This window comes from Periophthalmus magnuspinnatus, chromosome 19 (genome assembly GCF_009829125.3).
Source record: "Periophthalmus magnuspinnatus isolate fPerMag1 chromosome 19, fPerMag1.2.pri, whole genome shotgun sequence".
NCBI classification, from domain to species: Eukaryota; Metazoa; Chordata; class Actinopteri; order Gobiiformes; family Gobiidae; genus Periophthalmus; species Periophthalmus magnuspinnatus.
Window position 1 is genome coordinate 23796652 of NC_047144.1, and position 25095 is coordinate 23821746.

At 43.4% G+C, this 25095-nt stretch overlaps 1 protein-coding gene across 1 annotated transcript; it reads left to right on the plus strand.

Annotated features, from left to right (window-relative positions):
- LOC117387727 (serine protease HTRA1B-like) lies at positions 1–24624 on the plus strand. The gene is made up of 11 exons (XM_055229415.1): positions 1–460; positions 6723–6822; positions 7198–7227; positions 9241–9355; positions 9609–9698; positions 17477–17671; positions 18144–18176; positions 19150–19264; positions 22549–22606; positions 23138–23233; positions 23313–24624. The coding sequence occupies exons 1-11, from the start codon at positions 1–3 to the stop codon at positions 23479–23481; spliced, it is 1461 nt and encodes a 486-aa protein (XP_055085390.1). The 3' UTR covers positions 23482–24624.
- Positions 24625–25095: the final 471 nt, after the last annotated feature.

Consider the following 25095-nt stretch of genomic DNA (forward strand, 5'->3'; position numbering starts at 1 on the left):
ATGCGCCTCTCTCTGCCGCTCCTCCTGCAGCTCCTCCTGCCGCTCCTCCTGCCGCTCCTGCTGCTCCTGCCGCGCGCGCACTGCGGCAGGGACAGGCGCGCACCGCTCCCATGTCCGGACAGGTGCGACAAGTCCACGTGCGCGCCTCTACCCGCGGACTGTCTCCATGCGGACGTCCTGGACAAGTGCTCGTGCTGCCCCGTGTGCGCGAGCGGAGAGGGCGAGGTGTGCGCCGCGGACGCGGACTGCGCAGAGGGCATGCGCTGCGCGCTCCCGCCCGGGGCCGTGCAGGTGTCCGCCACCGTCAGACACAGAGGGACCCTGGGCGCGTGCGTGTGCGCCAGCTCGGAGCAGGTGTGCGGTAGTGACGGGGTTTCGTACAGAAACATCTGTGAACTGAAGCGCGCGAGTCTGAAGCAGCCCACCGTGATCGCGGTGCAGCGCGGCGCGTGCGGCGGAGGTGAGTACACGCGCGCGTATCACACACAAAAGTTCTAAAGTCACGTGTCCAGAGGCAGGTGAAGCTCTGCATGTGTTTGTACAACACAGACATGAGACAGAGGTCTACACTTAAACCTGAGCCACAGGACCAGTCTGTGTGTCACGTGACCCCATGACCTTAAAATACCTGAGGACGACACTGAGTTTATGTCTGCTCCTGTGAGTCTGCAGCCCTGAGTCAAGGTGCACGGCTCAACGGCACAAAGTCTGTTCACAGTCTCACTGTCTCACTGTCTCACAGTCTCACAGTCTCACTGTCTGCAGCAGTGGAGCCGCTCTGACCCTGTGCTCTCCTCAGGACTCTGCTAGTCCTGGTTCAGTCGCTCTAGTCCTGGTCCTGCTTCAGTCCTGGTCTAGTCCTGGTCATGTCCTGGCCTCGGTTCAGTCCTGCTCTGGTCCTGCTCTAGTCCAGGTCCCGGTCTAGTCCTGGTCTGACCCTGCACATTCCTGCTTGTTGTCTTTTGCTGACACTGCAGTTTGTATTGAAGATCCCAGACACAAAAATATGCACCAAATTCTCCACAGAGCCAGAGATGAGATTTATAGATCAAATATTCCGTGTCTGTGATGATTTTAAACTCTCAGAAGGAAATTTAGGTCAAACATTTGGGATGAGTCAGTTTTCCTTTAAATTCCAGTGTGATTATATCATTTGTAAACAGAGTGCCCAACATTATACAACACAAAGTGTGACTGGAGCAGCACAGACATGAAAAAAGAGTAAACCCAGACTAAACCCAGACTAAACCCGGACTAAACCTGGACTAAACCCGGACTAAACCTGGACTAAACACGGACTAAACCCGGACTAAACCCGGACTAAACCTGGACTAAACCCGGACTAAACATGGACTAAACCCGGACTAAACATGGACTAAACCCGGACTAAACCCGGACTAAACATGGACTAAACCCGGACTAAACCCGGACTAAACCTGGACTAAACCCGGACTAAACCCGGACTAAACCCGGACTAAACCTGGACTAAACCCGGACTAAACCCGGACTAAACATGGACTAAACCCGGACTAAACATGGACTAAACCCGGACTAAACCCGGACTAAACCCGGACTAAACATGGACTAAACCCGGACTAAACCCGGACTAAACCCGGACTAAACATGGACTAAACCCGGACTAAACCCGGACTAAACCTGGATCAGGCCTTTGGGTCTGTGTTTGTTGTGAGTCTGGTTTTGGTGCAGTGGCGTCAGCAGAATTTGACCGGTCGATGGGTCAGATCCAGTTACCTCCAAAAGTCAAAGTCACTGTCTGCTAAAGTTTAGTCCCGGTTTAGTCCTGTTCAGTCCTGGTTTAGTCCTAGTTTAGTCCTGGTTTAGTCCTGGTTCAGTCCCGGTTCAGTCCTGGTTTAGTCACGGTTTGATCCTGATATGTAGTTCTGGTTTGGTTCAAATTTGGTTGAGAACTGGTTTATTCATGACCTAGACCTAGTCCAAGTTCAGACCTGGCTCAGCTCTGGTTTAGTCCTGTTTTAGTCCTGGTTTAGTCCCGGTTTAGTCCCGGTTCAGTCCCGGTTCAGTCCCTGTTCAGTCCTGGTTCAGTCCTGGTTTAGTCCTGGCTTAGTCCTGGCTTAGTCCTGGTTCAGTCCTGCTTGTCAAACACAGGTGCGTTTGTTTTGGCGTCTGCTCTGAGCTGTTGGTCATGTGACCTTTCTGCTCACAGGGAGACTCCACAGTTTCCTCCACATTTTAAATCCTGTAAAAACATTAAAAACATTAAAAAACATAAGTGACTTTGGTGGTGGTCCAGGTTTAGCCCTGGTTTAAAAGTCACTTTAATTTTCCAAAAAACAGATTTAATAAGATGGAAGAGGAAAAACATTTTATGGTAGGTTCAGTCTTAGTTTAGTCCTGCTTTATTCCTCGTTTAGTCCTGGTTTAGTCCTGCTTTAGTCCTGCTTTAGTCCTGCTTTAGTCCTGCTTTAGTCCTGCTTTAGTCCTGCTTTAGTCCTGCTTTAGTCCTCACTTAGTCCTCGTTTAGTCTTCGTTTAGTCCTGTTTTAGTCTTGGTTTAGCCCTGGTTGAGTGTTGGTTCAGTCCCGGTTTAGTCCTGGTTTAGTCCTGTTTTAGTCCTGGTTTAGTCCTGGTTTAGTCCTGGTTTACTCCTGGTTTAGTCCTGGTTTAGTTCTGGTTTAGTCCTGGTTTACTCCTGGTTTAGTCCTGGTTGAGTGTTGGTTTAGTCCTGGTTCAGTCCTGGTTCAGTCCTGGTCTTCTCACAATCATCTGAAACACGTCTAAACGTGTCTGCGCAGGTTTAAATCGATATCATCAAATCCACGAGAGATTCACGCAATGGTAAAACATCAAATATGACAAATATGTGAACAAGTCCCGACCGCGAGCGCAGGTGAGGGCCAGTGGTCACATGGTCACATTTTTATACGCCGCTTTTCCACCTTTACACACAGGAACATCTCACAGAAATACATCTCCACAAAAGTTCTCTTCTTGATTTGGCATTAAAGTCGCTGTAACTGGTTTTTACTCTTAAAAAAACAGAACTAGTTTATTTTATATGAACTCAGAGCGTCCTAATTCTCCACAGTGATGAGTTTATAAGTGCTTTTGGACGTTACGCAGTACTAACAACAACCAGCAGGGGGGTCGACAGGCGGGGGGGCAAACGGGTCTGCTGTCCAGGGACCCCAGGGTCTTAGGGGCCCACAATTCTTCCTATTAATTTATATTATAGGGGGGCCGATGTGAGGCTTTTTACCCCGGGCCCCCAAATGTGTGTCGATGGACCTGACGACTAGAATGCTAACAGTGCACAGTGCAAAAAAAAAAAAAAAAAGCTTTATAATTAGATGTAGACAGCACACAGCTGCACTCAGAGCTGCTTTTAGAACAAAACCAGGGACCGATCCAGCTTTTTTGGTTCCGATCCCCATATCGATACTTTGACTATGAACCGATACCAGTGTAGACACGGAAAATACAACTTATTTATATTAGTTCACTTTTATACAAGAGATACAACTGTGTTATGCAACTGGTATTTACAGAGTACAGCAGATACAGTCCCTGCGCCCTCTGCTGGCATTTGTGTATATTGCTCTCAGTAGTAGTAGTAGTAATAGTAGTATTTACCCTGCATCAATCGTATTTATAGCTGTTTTAGCCCTGGTTCAGTCCTGGTTTAGTCATCATTTAGTCCTGGTTCAGTCCTGGTCCAGGCCTGGTTCAGTCCTGGTTTAGTCATCATTTAGTCCTGATTCAGTCCTGGGTAAGACCTTGTTTAGTCCTGGTTTAGCCCTGGTTCATTCCTGGATTTAGTCCTGGTTCAGTCCTGGTTCAGTCTGCATTTAGTCATCATTTAGTCCTGGTTAAGACCTTGTTTAGTCCTGGTTTGAAGCTGAAAGAGTGTGTCATTACCCACAGTGAAACGACATGGACTGAAAGGAAACTCTGCAGGAAGAAGACATTACTCCAAAAGAAACATAAAAACCCAGATTACAGTTTTCAAATGCTTACAAATTGAACTGTTTGGACATAATGAGCATCGTTACGTTTGAAGGAAAAAAGGGGAAACTTGCAGCCTGAGAACATCATCCTGACTGTGAAACACAGGGGTGGCAGCATCATGTCGTGGAGTTGTTGTTTTGACTGGTGCACTTCACAAAATAGATGCATCATGAGGAAAGAACATTATGTGGAAATACTGAAGCAACATCTCAAAACATCAGTCAGGAAGTTAAAGTTTGGGCACAAATGGGTCTTCCAGATGGACAATAACCTGAAGTATAGTGCCAAAATGGTGACAAAGAGGCTTAAGGGTAACAAAGTCAACGTTTTGGAGTGGCCATCACAGTTGAAAATGTATGGGCAGACCTGAAAAAACGTGCGAGCGAGGCGGCCTACACACTTGGCTCAGTTACACCAGTTCAGTTTGGAGGAAAGGGCCAAAATTCCAGTCAAATATTGAGAGAAGTTTGTGACAGGAAATCCAAAACGCTTGACCCAAGTCACATAGTTTAAAGGCAAAAGGAACAAATACTAATGAAATGTATGTAAACTTTTGACTTTGAAGAAATGAATGAAAAATTGTGTAAAAAAATCCTTGTCTCAGTCATTATTTGGTTAATCCCAACTGACCTAAAACAGAAGTATTGTCTGTTTTCATGTCAGTGAGAAAAAACAGTGTATGTGTATTTTATAAGGTGTAGGTAAATGTCTGGTGTCAACTGTATAAATTCCATAAACAAAACCTTAAAAGTAAACCTGGTCTAAACAAGGTCTCTTTCAGTCCGGGGTGAGACCGGGACCAAACCGTCCACAGTTGTTGAACCTCATCCTCCTCGGCTGTTTTCACTTGGGATGAGTCATTTTGAATAATTTAAACTTTTACAAGAAATAAGATCAGGTTTAAATTCAAGCCAGCAGATTTGAGTCCCAGAGGACCGTTTAGTGTTTTTAAAATTTAATAATGTGTCAGAGGAAAAGTCCAGATGTGCGGAGGAGGCGGGGTTATGTAAGAGACAGCGGTGATGTCACTTCCTGTCTTCTGTCTGCAGATGTGGGCGATCTGTAAACATCCTGTAAGACTAAAACAACCAGACTAAATCAGGACTAAACCAGGACTGAACCAGGACTGAACCAGGACTGAACCAGGACTGAATCAGGACTGAACCAGGTCTGAATCAGGAGTGAACCAGGACTGAATCAGGACTGAATCAGGACTGAACCAGGACTGAACCAGGACTGAACCAGGTCTAAACCAGGTCTAAACCAGGACTGAACCAGGACTGAACCAGGACTGAACCAGGACTGAACCAGGACTGAATCAGGACTAAACCAGGACTAAACCGGGACTGAATAAGAACTAAACCGGGACTGAACCGGGACTAAACCAGGACTGAATCAGGACAGAATCAGGACTGAACCAGACTAAACCAGGACTAAACCAGGACTGAATCAGGACTGAATCAGGACTGAATCAGGACTGAATCAGGACTGAACCAGACTAAACCAGGATTAAACCAGGACTGAACCAGGTGATTAACATAAATGAAAAAAGTTTAATACTAAATACTTTACTATTACTACTATTACACAAATACTACACAGAGAAGCACGAGGCATAAATGACACATTGTGGTTAGTATTCTATTTACTAGTTACTACAGTGATAAAAAGTAGTATTAGTGATAGTAGTGGCACTGTAGCAGTAGCGGTACATGTAGTAGCAGTACTGTAGTACTGTGGTGTTTGTGTTAAACATTTCACAACAGTCAAAGTTTGTCCCTCATAAACAGTTCTGTCCACAAGAAAACCACAACAATGAAGTTTACAGCACATAAACAGTGTGTTTTTATACTACTGTGTACTCTGACTGTAGTACTGTGTGTACTTCAAGGCTGCACCATATAGGAAAAACAATAACAATATAATTATGATGTGTTAATTTACTTCTCGCACAATAGATTCTGTAAAATTAAAGCAAAAAAAATGCACATTTTTCATTTTTTAAATCAAACTGAGTCAGTAGAAACAGAAAAAAACAAGACCAACACAAATATAATGTAGGATTTAATCAGAAACTCATGAATATAATCTGCTTTATGTCCACTTCACTTTCCAAAAACACTTAACTATTACAGCCAATACTGCGATATCAATATTTTCTCGACATGTGCAGTCATAGTGTACTTCACTGATTGCATTAGTTTGTGTACTCGAGTCTTATGTACTTGTGTGTGTATTTGGCCCCCAACAGTCCGAGGCACAGATATAACTTGAATGCACTTGTGTACCTCACTGGCTGTAGTACTGTGTGTACTTGTGTATTCGACCTCCAACAGTCCGAGGCACAGATATAACTTCAATGCACTCGTGTATCTCACTGACTGTAGTATTGTGTGTACTTGTGTATTATTATACCTCACTAACTGCATTACTCTTGTATACCTGTGTATTATACCTCACTGACTGTAGTACTTGTGTGTACATGTGTATTATTATACCTCACTAACTGCATTACTCTTGTGTACCTGTGTATTATACCTCACTGACTGTAGTACTTGTGTGTACATGTGTATTATTATACCTCACTAACTGCATTACTCTTGTGTACCTGTGTATTATACTTCACTAACTGTAGTACTTTTGTGTACATGTGAATTATTATACCTCACTAACTGCATTACTCTTGTGTACCTGTGTATTATACCTCACTGACTGTAGTACTCGTGTGTATTTCAGAGTCGTCCCATGCAGACAGTCTGAGACACAGATATAACTTCATCGCGGACGTTGTGGAGAAGATCGCCCCCGCGGTGGTGCACATCGAGCTCTACAGGAAGTAAGAAACACAAATACTGTACACGATTATCAGAGCACACTGCACTGACGTGTCCTGCTCAACGACACAACAGAAGAACGCACCACTGAGCCACTGAAACCACTAAATTTTGACACTACACTAAGGATTGGACTTGATACTTAACACTGATTCTGACACCACAATGATAATAAAAACACTCTTTCTTTAGACAATAGACTGATTTTCTGCATTAAATAGTAGTACTTTCTGTTGTACTCCCATGTGTCCTTATATCTGTGTAATCCCTGTACTTCAGCTCCGCCCTCATTACATCATCCTTTTGTTTATCTGTCTCCTGCATTTTGATAAATCGATCTCTTTTCTTCACTTCTTTAAACTCTCTCTCGGCGTCAGCGTTGATGTGATCACGCCCTTCCACCCGAGGTTAGTCCAGAGCTCTGTGTGTTCTGTTTGGTCCTGGTTTAGTCCACGTTTAGTCCTGGTTTGCACCTGGTCTTGTCCTGTTTAAGTCCCAGTTTAATCCTTGTTCACTTCTGGTTTAATTCTGGTTAAATCCTGGTTCTGTACCGTTTTAGTCCTGGTTCAGTCCTGTTTTAGTTCAGTTACGTATTAGTCCTGGTCCAGTCCTGTTAAAGTCCTGGTTTCATCCCAGTTTAAACCTTGTTCAGTCCTGGTTCACTCTCGTTCATCCCTGGTTCTGTCCTGGTTCTGTCCTGGTTTAGTCCTGGTTTAGTCCTGGTTTAGTCCTGATTCTATCCTGGTTTAGTCCTGGTTCAGCCCTGATTCAGTCCTGGTTCTGTCCTGGTTTAGTCCTGGTTCTGTCCTGGTTTAGTCCTGGTTCAGTCCTGGTTTTGTCTTGGTTCAGTCCTGGTTTTATCCTGGTTCAGTCCTGGCTCAGTCCTGGTTTAGTCCTGGTTCAGTGCTGGTTTTATCCTGGTTTAATCCTGGCTCAGTCCTGGTTTAGTCCTGGTTCAGTGCTGGTTTAGTCCTGGTTCAGTCCTGGTTTTATCCTGGTTTTATCCTGGTTCAGTCCTAGTTTTATCCTGGTTTAGTCCTGGTTCAGTCCTGGTTTTATCCTGGTTCAGTCCTGGTTTTATCCTGGTTCAGTCCTGGTTCAGTCCTGGTTCAGTCCTGGTTCAGCCCTGGTTTTATGCTGGTTTTATCCTGGTTTTATCCTGGTTTAGTCCTGGTTCAGTTCCCGTCCTGTTTTCCTCGATATGTTTCGCCCTTGTTTCTGGTTCGCCTCCATCTCTCATCAGGAGCATTTTTGGAGGATGAGGGAACGTTCTTAAAACATTGTTAAACTTCCACAATCCCTCCGTGACCCAAACATGTTTGCGTCGCCACGGAAACGCACACACGTAATTCAAATGCTCTCACTGAATATTAAAATGATCACAGGGGTTTTCCTGGTTTAGTCCTGATAAACGCCAACTTCTCTCGAGGCTTAGTCCTGATTTGGTCTTGTCTTTATTTTATCTCTGGTATAACCCTGATTTCGCTGGTTTAGTTTGGGTTTATTTCTCTGAAGCTCGTCGAGGCTAGCAGTTATAGACGCTCCGAATCCCAGGTCCATATTTGGAATTACGAGCGCGAGTATCAGTGTCCCAAAGGAAATAATCTGGAAAACCACAACGTCACTACTAAGGCTCTCGGAGTCAGTGGCTAAGGTCAAAATTTCAATCTAAGTATGAATTTTTTGTTAGTTTTTTTAATCCTCCACGAACAAGGAAGTAATGCTGCGGTGCAGTTAGCATGCTAGTTGTTGTAAGCAGGCATGATGTCGAGACTCCACTCCGGTGTCTGAGAGTTGCATAAAGTACTTATAAACTCATCGCAGTGAATAACTAGGATGTTCATAATGCATTAGGTAAGTGAGGAATAACTTTAGACCACTTTGCTTTTCACAAATTTAAGATTTAAGAAGCAAAAATGAGGTACAGCACCTTTAATGTGGAGCAGCGGCTCTACTCTAAGCTCCTCACTCACCCTGGTGGAGAAATGGCTCATGTTCAGGACTGAGAAGATTTTTATGGTTTAGTTCTGGTTTAGCCCTGGTTCAGTCCTGGTTCAGTCCTGGTTCGGTCCTGGTTTAGTCCTGGTCCAGTTCTGGTTCAGTCCTGGTTCAGTCCATCAGTCTTGGTTCAGCCCTGATTCTGTCCTGGTTTAGTCCTGGTTTAGTCCCGGTTCAGTCTTGGTTCTACCCTGGTTCAGCCCTGGTCCTGTTCTTGTCTAGTCCTTGTTTAGCCCTGGTCCAGTCATGGTCCAGTCCTGGTTTAGTTCTGGTCCAGTCCTGGTCCAGTCCTGGTCCAGTCCCTTTTTTTTTTATCACTATCACTTTTACTGTTCTGTCTAATGCCTCACGTGACACAAAATATATTCTTCGTGTTAAATCCTCCTGAGGATTCTTCTCGTAACGTCCCAGTGTCTTTTCAGGATGGTTTTCTCAAAGCGTGAGGTGGCTGTGGCGAGCGGCTCTGGCTTCATCGTGTCTGAGGACGGACTCATCGTCACCAACGCGCACGTCGTCGCCAACAAGCACCGCGTCAAGGTACAGAAGATTTACACAAATATACACGACATTTACTCAGAATACACACTTCTCCAATACTTTGTGAGGTTGTGCGCCTGGTCACCGGTAAATCTGCCTGAGTTACATAAAAATAAAGCAATGAAATTTACACAAACAAGCAACAAACATTGGGTCATGATATGAAAACGCTGCCTCTCTGCACTGGAGAATAAAATGGCTTAAATTCTGAAAATGATTCTTGTTTTGATGCAGTTTCATGTGTGTCCTGCAGGTGGAGCTGAAGAGCGGAGCCACATACGACGCTAAAATCAAAGACGTGGACGAGAAAGCCGACATCGCTCTGATCAAGATCGACACTCCGGTGAGTCACAGGGTTTAGTCCTAGTTTAGTCTTGGTTTAGTCCTGGTTTAGTCCTGGTTTAGACCTGGTTTAGTCCTGGTTTAGACCTGGTTTAGTCTTGGTTTAGTTCTGGTTTTGTCCTAGTTTAATCTTGGTTTAGTTCTGGTTCTGTCCTGGTTTAGTCCTAGTTTAGTCTTGGTTTAGTTCTGGTTTTGTCCTGGTTTAGTCCTAGTTTAGTCTTGGTTTTGTCCTGGTTTAGTCCTAGTTTAGTCTTGGTTTAGTTCTCGTTTTGTCCTGGTTTGGTCCTAGTTTAGTCTTGGTTTAGTTCTCGTTTTGTCCTGGTTTAGTCCTAGTTTAGTCTTGGTTTAGTTCTGGTTTTGTCCTGGTTTAGTCCTAGTTTAGTCTTGGTTTAGTTGTGGTTTTGTCCTGGTTTAGTCCTAGTTTAGTCTTGGTTTAATTCTGGTTTTGTCCTGGTTTAGTCCTAGTTTAGTCTTGGTTTAGTTCTGGTTTTGTCCTGGTTTAGTCCTAGTTTAATCTTGGTTTAGTCTTGGTTTTGTCCTGGTTTAGTCCTAGTTTAGTCTTGGTTTAATTCTGGTTTGGTCCTGGTTTGGTCCTAGTTTGGTCTTGGTTTAGTTCTGGTTTTGTCCTGGTTTAGTCATAGTTTAGTCTTGGTTTAGTCTTGGTTTAGTTCTGGTTTTGTCCTGGTTTAGTCCTAGTTTAGTCTTGGTTTAGTTCTGGTTCTGTGCTGGTTTTGTCCTAGTTTAGTCTTGGTTTAGTTCTGGTTTTGTCCTGGTTTGGTCCTAGTTTAGTCTTGGTTTAGTTCTGGTTTTGTCCTGGTTTAGTCCTAGTTTAGTCTTGGTTTAGTTCTGGTTTAGACCTGGTTTAGTCCTGGTTTAGACCTGGTTTAGTCCTGGTTTAGACCTGGTTTAGTCCTGGTTTAGTCCTAGTTTAGTCTTGGTTTAGTTCTGGTTTTGTCCTGGTTTAGTCCTAGTTTGGTCTTGGTTTTGTCCTGGTTTAGTCCTAGTTTTGTCCTGGTTTAGTCCTAGTTTAGTCTTGGTTTAGTTCTGGTTTTGTCCTGGTTTAGTCCTAGTTTAGTCTTGGTTTAGTTCTGGTTTTGTCCTGGTTTAGTCCTAGTTTAGTCTTGGTTTTGTCCTGGTTTAGTCCTAGTTTAGTCTTGGTTTAGTTCTGGTTCTGTGCTGGTTTTGTCCTAGTTTAGTCTTGGTTTAGTTCTGGTTTTGTCCTGGTTTGGTCCTAGTTTAGTCTTGGTTTAGTTCTGGTTTTGTCCTGGTTTAGTCCTAGTTTAGTCTTGGTTTAGTTCTGGTATTGTCCTGGTTTAGTCCTAGTTTAGTCTTGGTTTTGTCCTGGTTTAGTCCTAGTTTAGTCTTGACTTGGGTCCTGGTTTAGACCTGGTTTAGTCCTAGTTTAGTCTTGGTTTAGTTCTGGTTTTGTCGTGGATTGGTAATAATAATTAAGCATTAATCTTTTATGTCACTATGGTAACAGTAATAAGGTCCAATGGGACTTTTCTCCATGTCTTGAGTTAGTCTTGGTCAGGACTGTCTCTGGAGGATTTGACCTGTTGTTCAAGTTTCGCATTGATGTCATGGACTGTAAATATAAATGGACAGGGCTAACGCGCTAACCACTGCGTTCCAAATAGGAAATGATCACGCGCGCACTTCCGGCTCCATCGACCCTGGCTCCAGTTCACTTTCTACATGATCCTGGTGTTTTTATTTCACTATTGTGTCCGTAAATCAAGACATGAACATTAATAACAGACAAATCCGGCGCCTTCTTTCGCTGAGGTCATTCCCTCTAGTATTAGCAACAGGTTTGATTGACAGCGTTGCTAAGGATAAGCCATGATAGTCGCGATCGGAATTTCAAATATGGGATTTATCTCCAAATTAGCCGCTATAACTGCTAACCTTGACCTTTTTTTGAATGAAGTTGAAGGTTATGGGGGACGTCTCGCTCCCGTAGTCCACTTCCTTACGCAGTCTGTGGTTGATGGACCTGGTTTAGTCCTGGTTTATTCCTGGTTTAGTCCTGTTTTTTTCAAAATGCCCGGACGAAACCCACCCAGACACAGGGAAAACATGCAAACTCCGCACAGAAAGAAGCAGGAGTCAAACCTAAAACCTTCTTACTGTGACGCTTGAGTGAGCGAATACTTGGCCAGGTGGGTGAAGTGTCTTGCCTAAGGACACAATGGAAGTTTCCGCTAGACCCACTGCTGCTCCACTGTGGCTCCGGACATTCCCAACGGTCTCACATCCAAAAACTGACCCTGCAAAGTAAAAGAGATGAGGCATTTTTAAACACAACTATACCAATACTTCATTTATGTACCGAAACCTCAACTAATGCCTCATTCTGTAATTTTTCTGGACAGGTCTTCACAGGGAGATTCACAGACTCCTCTAAATCCACAGACGGAGTTCAGACGTGTGTTTAACCAGGTGTAGAATTCCATTTGTTTGGAAAATACAACCTTTAATCAGTTCCTAATGACAAAGAAGCACCTGTCTGCGCCTCCTCTGTCATCTGCGGTGGCACAGTGGTTATCCCGTCTCCTCCTTCCTGAGAGGGGGTTGTCGGTTTGACTCCTGATCTCTGACTGGAGTGTGAAGTGTGAATGTTGTCTCTGTGTGTGTGTCTGTGGTCATCCCGTGGTCGTCCCGTCTCCCGTTTTCATAACTTTCCATGTAATCCAAACACTCTTCTGCACATGCTCAGTAGAGTTTCTTGTGTAAGGATGAGTTTTACAATCCCACGTGGAAACCGTTACCGAATATTTCCGTTTCATGACTCAGCGGTTTTCACTGAAGCACCAAAAAAAAAAAAAAGCCTCAAACAGCGCTGGAGGAAATCCAGGGCTAATAATGTAAACCAGGGTGAGCTTACGACACGAGCCAGGCCAAATCAGACTAACTCAAACCAGACCTTTGAATGAGAACGTGTAAGGACAGATGAAAGTAGGGCAACGAGGAGGAGAGCGGAGACACGACAGGAAATTAAACATTCATTTGGAAGAAAGTTTATGTCAGTAGTTTTCATGAACCAAATCCGAACTGCACTAACCCTGTAGCTCAGGCCAGGATGATCATTTTTCTTTAGACGTGTCAAACTTAATTTCACCGAGGGCCACATCAGCAAAATGATTCATCTCAGATTTGCAAAGATATAAAAAATGTCCTGATAAACATTAAAATTTACCTTGTCGCGGCCACATAAAATTACATGGCGATCTGCATTTAGCCCCCGGGCCTTGAGTTTGACACATGTGCTTTAGACAATAGAACGTGATTTTCAAGATTAAATGGTCGTACTTTGTTTTATGTCTGTGTAATCCCTCAGTCGTCCTGTAGTAGTCTCTTATATTTGTTCAGATACAGCTCAAAATCCTTCTAAACATATTCAGAAAAGGTTCATTTTGGTCCTAAACCTTATCGATACCTCCTCCGATGAGTATCTAGTTTCGATGCTAGTTTTAGTATTGATTCGTGTCTGATTTTCGATATTTTTTACAACCCTTGTTTAGACCAATCCTCAGTAAAAGCGTGTAGTTTCGAGGAAGAACTTAAACAACTTTTTGTTGATTGTTTATGTTCATGAAATTAACATTGAAAGTCATTTGTATTTGTCTTTTAATTAAAGCAAAATCGATTTTTTTTGAGCGTTTTACCATTTTATAAAGTCGTTCCTTCGTCAAAAACACATCTGAAGAGGTTTTAGATGTCATCCAGGCATGTTTGAGTAATCTAGAGATCTCTCCCGGGCTCTAACTGATCCCTCCGTACAGCTAGCGGTATGATTTCATACAAAGCTCCGTCCCCACAAATCTACATCACCCATGCTCCCGCACAACAATTCTCCGTAAATATACAAAAACATGATACAAAACTGCGTAATACGACTTCACAAACCTGATGTGATGTGCAGTAGTTTCAATAGCGGGATGTATGAGGATTGTGTTGTGATTGTGCTCTGAAGGGGGAGTGACTTAGAGCAGAGAGCAAAGTGTCAGAGTGTCAAAAAACATGTTAATACGATGTTTTTGGGTGAATATAGCATTTTTAAAACAATAAAAGGAAACGTGGAGATCTAAATATGTTGTGCGTTAGCTGTTAATATCACATAGAAGTAAAATAATAATTAAAATTGTGATTGATTGATTGATAAATACAAGGAAAAAATACTGATTATATGTTTTGCCCCAGCCCTAAATCCTTGTAGTTTTAGTTAAAATTTCTAAAAACTACATCCCAATGTCTTCCAAGTTTATAGTTTTGCTTCTAACATCCATAAAATATCCATGGGTTTTTGAATGATAAAAAAATTACGACCGTCGCCATAGCAATTAACAATTTAAAGCAAAATGCAGTGTCTTCTGAACGGTGCAAAGTCCTCAAAATGTCGCCCATAACACGCTGGATGTGAGAATATGTAGGTCAGATGTTCAGCTTGTGTCAATCATGAGTCATCCTCAAATATTTCCTGAGCTTTTAATCTTTTCCATGTCTCTCACTTTCTCTCTCGCTCATAAACACGTTCTGTCTCTTTTCTTTCTCTTTGTCTCCATCTCTCTCTCTCACACATACACACACTCCCTCTCTCCATACCTCTCTCTTCCTTCTCTTGCTTTATTCCTCTTTTTCTCTCACACACATGCTTTTCTCTCTTCTCCTCTGTCTCCTTGCCTCCTCTCTTTCTCCCCCTTTCTCACTCTTTCTCCCTTCTCCCTCTCTCTCTTTCACACACATATGCGCTCTTTTCCTTCCTTCCTTCCTCCCTCCCTCTCTCTCTCTCACACACACACACACACACACCTTCTCTTCCTCTCTTTCTTCCTCTTTCTCCCTCGCTTATACACGCACACACACACACTCTCCCTCTTTTCCTCCCTCTCTTCCTCTCTCTCTCCCCCCCTTCCCTCTCTCTCTCTCTCTCTCTTTCTCTCTCACACACCCTTTCTTCCTCTCTTTTTCCCTCCCCCTCTCCCTCTCTCTTCTTCCCTCTCTTCCTCCATCCCTCTCTCTTCCCCCTCCCTACCTCTCTCTCTCACACACACGCATTCCCCCTCTTCCTCTCATTCTCCCTACCCCTCTCTCTTTCTCTCTCTCTGTCACTCTCTCTCTCTCACACACACACACACACACACACACACACTCCACCTCTTTTTTTCCTTCTCTTCCTCTGTCTCTCTCCCTCTCTCGATCTCAGTTTCTGTCACACACACTCTCTCTTCCTCTCTTTCTCCCTCTCTCTTCCCTCTCTTCCTCCATCCCTCTCCCGCCTCCCTCTATCTGTCTCTCTCTCTCTTTCTCTCTCACACACACATTCCCTCTGTTCCTCTCTTTCTCCCTCTCTTCCTCTCTTTTTCCCTCCTCCTCTCTCTCCCCTTCTCTCTCCCCCTTCTCTTCTTCTCTCCCCCTCTCTTCTCTTCTTCTCTCCCCCCTCTCTTCTCTTCTTCTCTCCCCCCTCTCTTCTCTTCTTCTCTCCTCCCCTCTCTTCTCTTCTTCTCATAATCTCTGTGTGACTCTCTTGTTTGAACTTGTCTCTGAATCAGAGCCACAGCTGTAAATTTTACTCTCAAATCAAAACTTCAAATGTTTTTTTTATAAAAGACCCAGAGTTTTCTCTCTCTGCACAAATGAACAAATGTGAAATTATTTTTTTCACAATATTTCAAAAAGTGGTGCCATTATTCAACCCCAAAGACGCGATTGTCGTCAGTTAAAAGAAATTGAAATCGTAAGATGAATATGACGAGTTTGTGGAGCTGATCCCAAACTAATAATGAGAAAGTTCAACATTTGTGGATCAGAGGTTTGGAGATGTCTCTGGTCTGGTCTCTGGTCTCTGGTCTGGTCTCTGGTCTTGTCTCTGGTCTGGTCTCTGGTCTCAGGTCTGGTTTTGGGTCCTGGGTCTCTGGTCTGGTTTTGGGTCTGGTCTTGATTTAATATTTGAGTGAGTGAAGTGGGTCAGTGGGACAAACATGTGGAAGTGTTTTTGTTCGTGTGTCACTTCTGAGCGTGTTAAGATTAGATTTGCGATTTCTGTTTTAACAAAAGGATCCTGTTCAAAGTTCACATTTTAAACACGTCCAGAGGAATTGACAAAAACACTGAAATCTGAACAAACTCACAAGAGCCACATTTCAGAACATGTTTGTGCAGATCTACATGGCGGCGTTAGACGTTTTTATGTAGAATAAGACACGATGTTTTGTTTTGAAGAGGAAATTATGATACTTCAGAAATTGCTTGTTTTAAACCTGGTTTAGACCTGGTTTAGAGCTGATTTAGACCTGGTTTAAATCTGGTTGAGACCAGGTCTAAATCTGGTTGAGGCCTGATTTAGACCTGGTTTAAACATTGTTTTGGCCTGGTTTAGACCTGGTTGAGACCTGGTTTAGACCTGATTTAGACCTGTTTTAGACCAGATTTAGACCTGGTTTAGTCCTGGTGTAGACCTGGTTTATATCTGGTTTAGACCTGTGTGTAGGCAGCACGGTGGCTGAGTGGCAACACTCTTGCCTCACAGCAAGAAGGTTTGGTTCGATCCCCATGTCGCCCAGGCCTTTCTGTGTGGAGTTTTGCATGTTTCTCCCAGTGTCTGGATGGGTTTCCTCCGGGTACTCCGGTTTCCCCCATCCACCAAAACATGAACGCCCTTCGAGACAACTGTTGTTATGATTTTGGGCATTACAAAAATAAATGAATTTAATTGAATTTAATCTGATTTAGCCTTGGTTTAGACCTGGTTTAGACCTGGTTTAGACCTGGTTTAGCCCTGGTGTAGACCTGGTTTAGACCTGGTTTAGACCTGGTTTAGCCCTGGTGTAGCCCTGGTGTAGACCTGGTTTAGACCTGGTTTAGACCTGGCTCAGATCTGGTCCACTGCTCCTGAGGTTTAACACAGAGACACTGAGGAACGGGTCAAATGCAGAGACACATTTATGTGTCTTGGGTTGTCATGTTTTGTTCCATTCCAATGTTTCAATAATCCTACAGACTGTCTCGCTCTGTGCTGCTAATAACATCCTGTTTGGAGTTTTTCAGTCCTGATTCAGACCTGGTTTAGTCCTGGATTAACCCTGGTTCAGTCCTGATTCAAACCTGGTCTAGCTATGGTTCAATCCTCATATAATCGTGGTCCAGTCCTGGTCCACTCCCGGTTCAGTCGCGGTTCAGTCCTGGTTCAGTCCTGATCCACCTTGTGACATCACCAGCTGAGGCTCTTCTGTACCAGACAATTTTAATGATCTAATTATCTGTCCTTACACCCTGTGTTAAAAAACAAAACAAAAACCATTAGAATGGGCTTTTAGAATGATGTAACATTAGTCCCAGGACGACAGGCGGGGCATCAGGATTAACTGTTCTGTTTTAAACACGTTTTGACCAGTAACAGACTCGAAAACAAGACGAAAAATCACAGTTTATGAGGTTCTGGCGTCAATGGCAAAAATACTCAGGAAAGTGATCACGGAGACGGGTCTAGTCCATGTTTAGTCTTGGTTTAGTCCTGGTTCACTTCTGGTTTTGTTCTGGTTCAGTACTGTTTTAGTTTTGCTCTTTTTCAGTCCTGATTGAGTCTTGATTGAGTCTTGGTTGTGTCCTGGTCCAGTCCTGGTCCAGTCCTGGTCCAGTCCTGGTCCAGTCCTAGTCCAGTCCTGGTCCAGTCCTTGTCCAGTCCTGGTCTAGTCCTGGTCCAGTCCTGGTCCAGTCCTAGTCCAGTCCTGGTCCAGTCCTGGTCTAGTCCTGGTCTAACCCTTGTCTCCGTCTCAGGTTAAACTCCCGGTGCTGTTGCTGGGACGTTCCTCTGACCTTCGTCCTGGGGAGTTCGTAGTCGCCATCGGGAGCCCGTTCTCCCTCCAGAACACAGTGACCACAGGGATCGTCAGCACCACCCAGAGAGGAGGCCGCGAGCTGGGCCTGAGGAACAACGACATGGACTATATCCAGACGGACGCCATCATCAACGTAGGACATCCTCCATCTGACCTTCTGCTCCTCTGACCCTCTCCTCCTCTGACCCTCTGCTCTGCACCTCTGACCCTCTCCTGCTCCTCTGACTCTCTCCTCTGCTCCTCTGACCCCCTGCTCCTCTGACCCTCTCCTCTGCTCCTCTGACCCTCTCTTCTGCTCCTCTGACCCTCTCCTCTGACCCTCTCCTGCTCCTCTGACCCTCTCCTCTGGCCCTCTCCTGCTCCTCTGACCCTCTCCTCTGCTCCTCTGACCCCCTGCTCCTCTGACCCTCTCCTCTGACCCTCTCCTGCTCCTCTGAACCTCTGACCCTCTCCTGCTCCTCTGACCCTCTCCTCTGCTCCTCTGGCCCTCTCCTCTGCTCCTCTGACCCTCTCCTGCTCCTCTGACTCTCTCCTCTGCTCCTCTGAGCCTCTCCTCTGCTCCTCTCTGTCCTTTGTGTCTAACTTTTTTTTCTTTCACGTTTCAGTACGGGAACTCTGGAGGTCCATTAGTGAATTTGGTGAGTATAGCTCTGTGTACTTGGTCATATTATTGAAGTATTTTGAGTATTTCCTAGTAACCCATGGCAGCAGTAGTAGTATTTTGCAGCCGTGGTTGTTGAGCTCATATTTGGCCCCAGACTCTACATCTGAAAGTCATTATCATGTTTTTAGTCGAACACAAGGGAGCAGGCAGAGGACAGTGGGACACGGCTGAGGTCTATTACAGAAACCCGGGTTAGACCTGGTTTAGACCTGGTTTAGTCCTGGTTTAGTCCTGGTTTAGACCTGGTTTAGACTTGGTTTAGTCCTGGTTTAGTCCTGGTTTAGTCCTGGTTTAGACCTGGTTTAGACCTGGTTTAGTCCTGGTTTAGACCTGGTTTAGACCTGGTTTAGATCTGGTTTAGTCCTGGTTTAGATCTGGTTTAGTCCTGGTTTAGACCTGGTTTAGACCTGGTTTAGAACTAGTTTAGATCTGGTTCAGACCTGGTTTACACCTGGTTTAGATCTGGTTTAGACCTGGTTTAGACCTGGTTTAGTCCTGGTTTAGACCTGGTTTAGACCTGGTTTAGATCTGGTTTAGTCCTGGTTTAGATCTGGTTTAGTCCTGGTTTAGACCTGGTTTAGACCTGGTTTAGAACTAGTTTAGATCTGGTTCAGACCTGGTTTACACCTGGTTTAGATCTGGTTTAGACCTGGTTTAGACCTGGTTTAGACCTGGTTTAGAACTAGTTTAGATCTGGTTTAGACCTGGTTTACACCTGGTTTAGTCCTGGTTTAGACCTGGTTTAGACCTGGTTTAGTCCTGGTTTAGATTTATGAAGAATAATCCAGCTTTAGTAATGACTTAATAACTCTCTTCATTATAAATCTAAAGTACCGACATATTTTATTTGACTTATTCACTGATTATTTTTGTCCATATCGTCATAAATTCTTGTATTTGTGTGTTTATTTTCGTATTTGTCGTGATAATCTGACGTCTTCCTGTAGGACGGAGAGGTGATTGGGATCAACACGCTCAAAGTGACGGCTGGAATCTCCTTCGCCATTCCCTCTGATAAGATCCGACAGTTCCTCGCGGAGGCTCACGACAGACAGGCTAAAGGTACACGGGCTGTAAGCTAAAAGTACAGTGTGATACAGTACAATGTGATACAGTGTTATACAGTACAGTGTGATATAGTACAGTGTGATACAGTACAATGTGATACAGCACAGTGTGATACAGTACAGTGTGATATAGTGTTATACAGTACAGTGTGATATAGTACAGTGTGATACAGTACAATGTGATACAGCACAGTGTGATACAGTACAGTATGATATAGTACAGTGTGATACAGTAGTGTGATACAGTACAGTGTGATACAGTACAGTGTGATATAGTACAGTCTAATACAGTACAGTGTGATATAGTACAGTGTGATATAGTACAGTGTGATACAGTACAATGTGATATAGTACAATGTGATACAGTACAGTGTGATATAGTACAGTGTGATACAGTACAGTGTGATACAGTATGATACATTACAGTATAATACAGTACAGTGTGATACAGTACAATGTGATATAGTACAGTGTGATACAGTACAGTATGATATAGTACAGTGTGATACAATACATTATGATACAGTACAGTGTGATACAGTACAATGTGATAGTGTTATACACTACATTGTGATATAGTACAGCGTGATACAGTACAGTATGATACAGTACAGTATGATACAGTGCAGTGTGATACAGTATGATACAGTACAGTGCAGTATGATACAGTACAGTGTGGTACAGTGTGATACAGTATTATACAGTACAGTATGATATAGTACAGTGTGATACAGTATGATCCAGTACAGTGTGATACAGTATGATACAGTACAGTATGATACAGTACAGTGTGATACAGTACAGTATGATAAGTACAGTATGATACAGTACAGTGTTGTACAGTGTGATATAGTATGATACAGTACAGTGTGATACAGTACAGTATAAGTACAGTATGATACAGTACAGTGTTATACAGTACAGTGTGATATAGTACAGTATGATACAGTACAGTGTGATACAGTACAGTGTTATACAGTACAGTATGATACAGTATAGTATGATACAGTACAGTGTTATACAGTACAGTATGATACAGTACAGTATGATACAGTGCAGTGTGATACAGAACAATGTGATATAGTACAGTGTGATATAGTACAGCGTGATACAGTACAGTGTGATACAGTACAATGTGATATAGTACAGTATGATACAGTACAGTGTGATACAGTATGATACAGTACAGTGTGATACAGTACAGTATGATACAGTACAGTGTGATACAGTGTTATACAGTACAGTGTGATATAGTACAGTATGATACAGTACAATGTGATACAGTGTTATACAGTACAGTGTGATATAGTGCAGTGTGATACAGTACAGTATGATACAGTACAGTGTGATACAGTATGATACAGTACAGTGTGATACAGTACAGTATGATACAGTACAGTGTGATACAGTGTTATACAGTACAGTGTGATATAGTACAGTATGATACAGTACAATGTGATACAGTGTTATACAGTACAGTGTGATATAGTGCAGTGTGATACAGTACAGTATGATACAGTACAGTGTGATACAGTATGATACAGTACAGTGTGATACAGTACAGTATGATACAGTACAATGTGATACAGTACAGTATGATACAGTACAATGTGATACAGTACAGTGTGATACAGTAGTGTGATACAGTGTTATACAGTACAGTGTGATATAGTACAGTATGATACAGTACAGTGTTAAACAGTACAGTGTGATGCAGTACGGTGTGATACAGTACAGTGTGATATAGTACAGTATGATACAGTACAGTGTTATACAGTACAGTGTGATACAGTACAGTGTGATACAGTACAATGTGATAGTGTTATACACTACATTGTGTTATAGTACAGCGTGATACAGTACAGTGTGATACAATTCAATTTTCAATTCAATTCATTTATTTTTGTAACGCCCAAAATCACAACAACAGTTGTCTCGAAGGGCGTTCATGTTTTGGTTGATGGGGGAAACCGGAGTACCCGGAGGAAACCCATCCAGACACGGGGAGAAACATGAAAAACTCCACACAGAAAGGCCTGGTGACCCGGGGATCGAACCAACCTTCTTGCTGTGAGACATGAGTGATGGCACTCAGTCACCGTGCCGCCAAGACACAAAAAACAAAACAACAGGAAGAATCAGACACAACAAGAAAAATCAGACACAACAGGAAAAATCAGACACAACAGGAAAAATCAGACAACATAAGAAATCGGCCAGGAGACCAGACGAGGAGGAGGAGAGCCGGGCGAGGAGGAGGAGAGCCAGGCAAGGAGGAGGTCCAACTGTCATCGGGGCATCTGAAAGAGATACACTCCACAGGGGGAGTGGGACAGGGGACAACATGTGAATAGCATTGCTGATGAGAAAATAGGGCAAAGTAGAGGATAGTGCTCAGGTTGCCATACTTCCCCCAGCTAGTTACTCCTACTGCAGCTTATCTTATCCCGGGTTTTAATAACCCTAACTCCCTCACTAAGTAACCTGGTCATACGCTATACCGAAGAGGAAGGTTTTAAGCCTGGTCTTAAATACAGAGACTGTGGGGGCCTGTTTAACATCAGCAGGGAGTTGATTCCATAGCACAGGAGATACAGTACAATGTGATACAGTGTGATACAGTACAGTGTGATATAGTACAGTGTGATACAGTGTTATACAGTACAGTGTGATACAGTACAGTATGATACAGTACAGTGTTATACAGTACAGTGTGATACAGTACAGTGTGATACAGTACAGTATGATACAGTACAGTATGATACAGTACAGTGTGATACAGTGTTATACAGTACAGTGTGATATAGTAGTGTGATACCGTACAGTGTGATATAGTACAGTATGATACAGTACAGTATGATACAGTACAGTGTTATACAGTACAGTGTTATACAGTACAGTGTGATACAGTACAGTGTGATATAGTACAGTGTGATACAGTACAGTGTTATATAGTACAGTGTGATACAGTACAGTGTGATATAGTACAGTGTGATACAGTACAATGTGATACAGTACGGTGTGATACAATACAGTTAACAGAAGAACACAGGCTAATGTAACATGAAAATACAAATATAAGAGGCTCAAAACTGTTACAATACAAGTCAATTCACTAAAGCAGAACACAGGCTAATGTAACATGAAAATACAGGGGCACACACACTCTGAACTTGAATGTCCTACAAGCACAACATTATTCTTATTATTCTGTTCATTAATTTTGTTATTTTGACCCATATTAACAATAAATAAAAAGGCAAATGTTCTCTGTTTCAGGAAAAACTTTACCAAAGAAAAAATACATTGGAGTCAGAATGATGTCCCTCACTCCCAGGTAAGACTCCTCAGGGCAGCTGTGGCACCAAAATGTCCTACCTCGTGTGTGTGTGTCTCTGTGTGTGTGTGTCTCGGTGTGTGTGTGTGTGTGTCTCTGTGTGTGGGGGTGTGTGTGTCTCTGTGTGTGTGTGTCTCTGTGTGTGTGTGTGGAGGACTGTCCTGTCAGACTCAGACTGCCCCGGTCCAGCTGTGACTCCTGTGTCAGAGGTTTTGTTGTGCCTCAGAGCAGTTCTCTCTGCTGTGTCAGTTCCTCTGAAGCTGCACACGCCAGAACACGTGTTTGCGTGATAACTATTTATTTATTAAGGAAAAAAGCTGCAGTCACCTCCAGCGTCTGTAAAAATAGACTTCCAATTTAAAGAATCCGGAGCTCCGCAGCACCTCCGCTGACTGCGCAGCTCCTCTCGTTATCTTTAATTATTTGTAAAACTCGCCGCGTGCGTCTGAGCCCGGGTCAGGATTTAATTTCAGAAATAATGTGACACAACATGTTTTGCTCTTGTCTAATTGTTTTTTTTTTCGTGCTCAGTTTGTCATCGGAGTTGAAAGAGCGAATGTCAGACTTCCCTGACGTGACCTCAGGTGCTTACGTCATCGAGGTGATCAGCCGGACCCCCGCAGAGGCGTAAGTGCGATGCTGTGTGACCGGACCAAAGCCGCTGAGAATGTGTGAATCATGTTTTATGTTTTATGTTTCTGTGCAGCGCCGGTCTGAAGGAGAGCGACGTCATCATCAGCATAAACGGAGAGAGAGTGACATCGGCCAGTGACGTCAGCGCCGCCATAAAACGCGACCAGACGCTGAAAACCGTGGTGCGCCGCGGCAACGAAGACGTCATCCTCACCATCGTCCCCGAGGAGATCGACCCTTGACCCCTGATCTCTGACTCCTGTGACCCCGCAGAACTCCACAGCTCCACATAAACGAATCAGGGACTAGCGCTCTTCACCCGTCGACCAATCAGACGCCCTAGAGCTGCTGGGGTTCGGACTGTAAATATTAGCACTTTTAACTGTAGTCTTCCACCTTACAAACATGGCCGTGCCCACATGATACTAATGTAAATAGTGTTTGTAAATAACTCCTCTATGCAAAGTAATAGCCCTTTGGACCAAAAACTAATAAAAAACATAAAAACAATAACATTTAGGACTCAAAAACATTCTCGTGTTTTAATGCAACGCTTCTACAACTTGAATCGACTCTCTAAAAGTGGCAACAACTCACTGGAGCATTCCGTGGTTAGATCCCAGATCTAACTGGTGCCTGTTGCCCTTGAGCAAGACACTTTACCCATCTTGTCTACGTGTGAATGTGAAAGTAAGGCTTCTGAAATACTTTACCATCAAGTAAAAACGTGCACTGTCGTCTCGTAGACTGTGCGTAGAAATGGACGTAGCTCAGGCACGATTTGACTCCCATCGACACTGGCTCCAATTCACTTTCTACTGAAAAACCGTGGCCTCTCTTTGTAACTGCTGCTGTCAGACTCGTCATTTTGGTCTTAAATGTTCATATTAACCCGCTGTACATCCTGGGGGTTTTATTTCACTATTTTATCCCTGAAAAAGATATAAACTTTGCCTTCTTTTCCCAACATTGCTCCCACTAGCGTAACACCCTCACTCCTGATTGGCTCTTTGGTTGCTATGACACTTGCGGTCGTATTACCAAATATGGAAAACGTCTCCAAATTGGCCGCTATAACTGCTCTAGCGTTGGTGAGCGTCGTTTGGCTGGACACTCCCTCAGTCCACTTCTTTATACTGTCCACAGGTTTAAAAACACTTGATCCTTATGTAACTATGCAAACACAGGGTCTATGAGGTCTAATAAAGTGTATTTCCTGTTTAGGTTTTGTTTTGTTTTGTTGTGGTCATGGCCCCAACGCTGAATCCTTGTATTTATTTCCTAACTCTCCATCTGCAGAATCTAACTGTCCCGACGCTCACATGTTTAAGAGGTTTGTTTATTGTGTTTGTTTGAATGGAATAAAGTTATTTTGTACAAAAAAACACTGGTCTTTATTTAGCAGAATGTCAGCAGCAGCTCAGTGAAGAGACTAAACCAGGACTAAACCAGGACTAAACCAGGATTAAACCAGGATTAAACCAGGACTAAACCAGGATTAAACGAGGAGTAAACCAGGATTAAACGAGGATTAAACTAAAACTAAACCAGGATTAAACGAGGACTAAACCAGGATTAAACCAGGACTAAACCAGAACTAAACCAGGACTAAACCAGGATTAAACCAGGATTAAACTAAGCCTAACCAGGATTAAACCAGGACTAAACCAGGACTAAACCAGGATTAAACCAGGACTAAACCAGGATTAAACCAGGATTAAACCAGGACTAAACCAGGAGTAAACCAGGATTAAACCAGGATTAAACCAGGATTAAACCAGGACTAAACCAGGATTAAAGCAGAACTAAACCCAGACTAAACCTGGACTAAACCAGGACTATTCAATTCAATTCAA

Bases quoted from the DNA above. Each gene is read 5' to 3' on its own strand.
- LOC117387727 (XM_055229415.1), top strand. From the start codon at position 1: ATGCGCCTCTCTCTGCCGCTCCTCCTGCAGCTCCTCCTGCCGCTCCTC. The intron at 18,177-19,149 runs GTGAGTATAGCT...GTCTTCCTGTAG, and splicing joins GAGGTCCATTAGTGAATTTG to GACGGAGAGGTGATTGGGAT. The intron at 19,265-22,548 runs GTACACGGGCTG...TCTCTGTTTCAG, and splicing joins TCACGACAGACAGGCTAAAG to GAAAAACTTTACCAAAGAAA.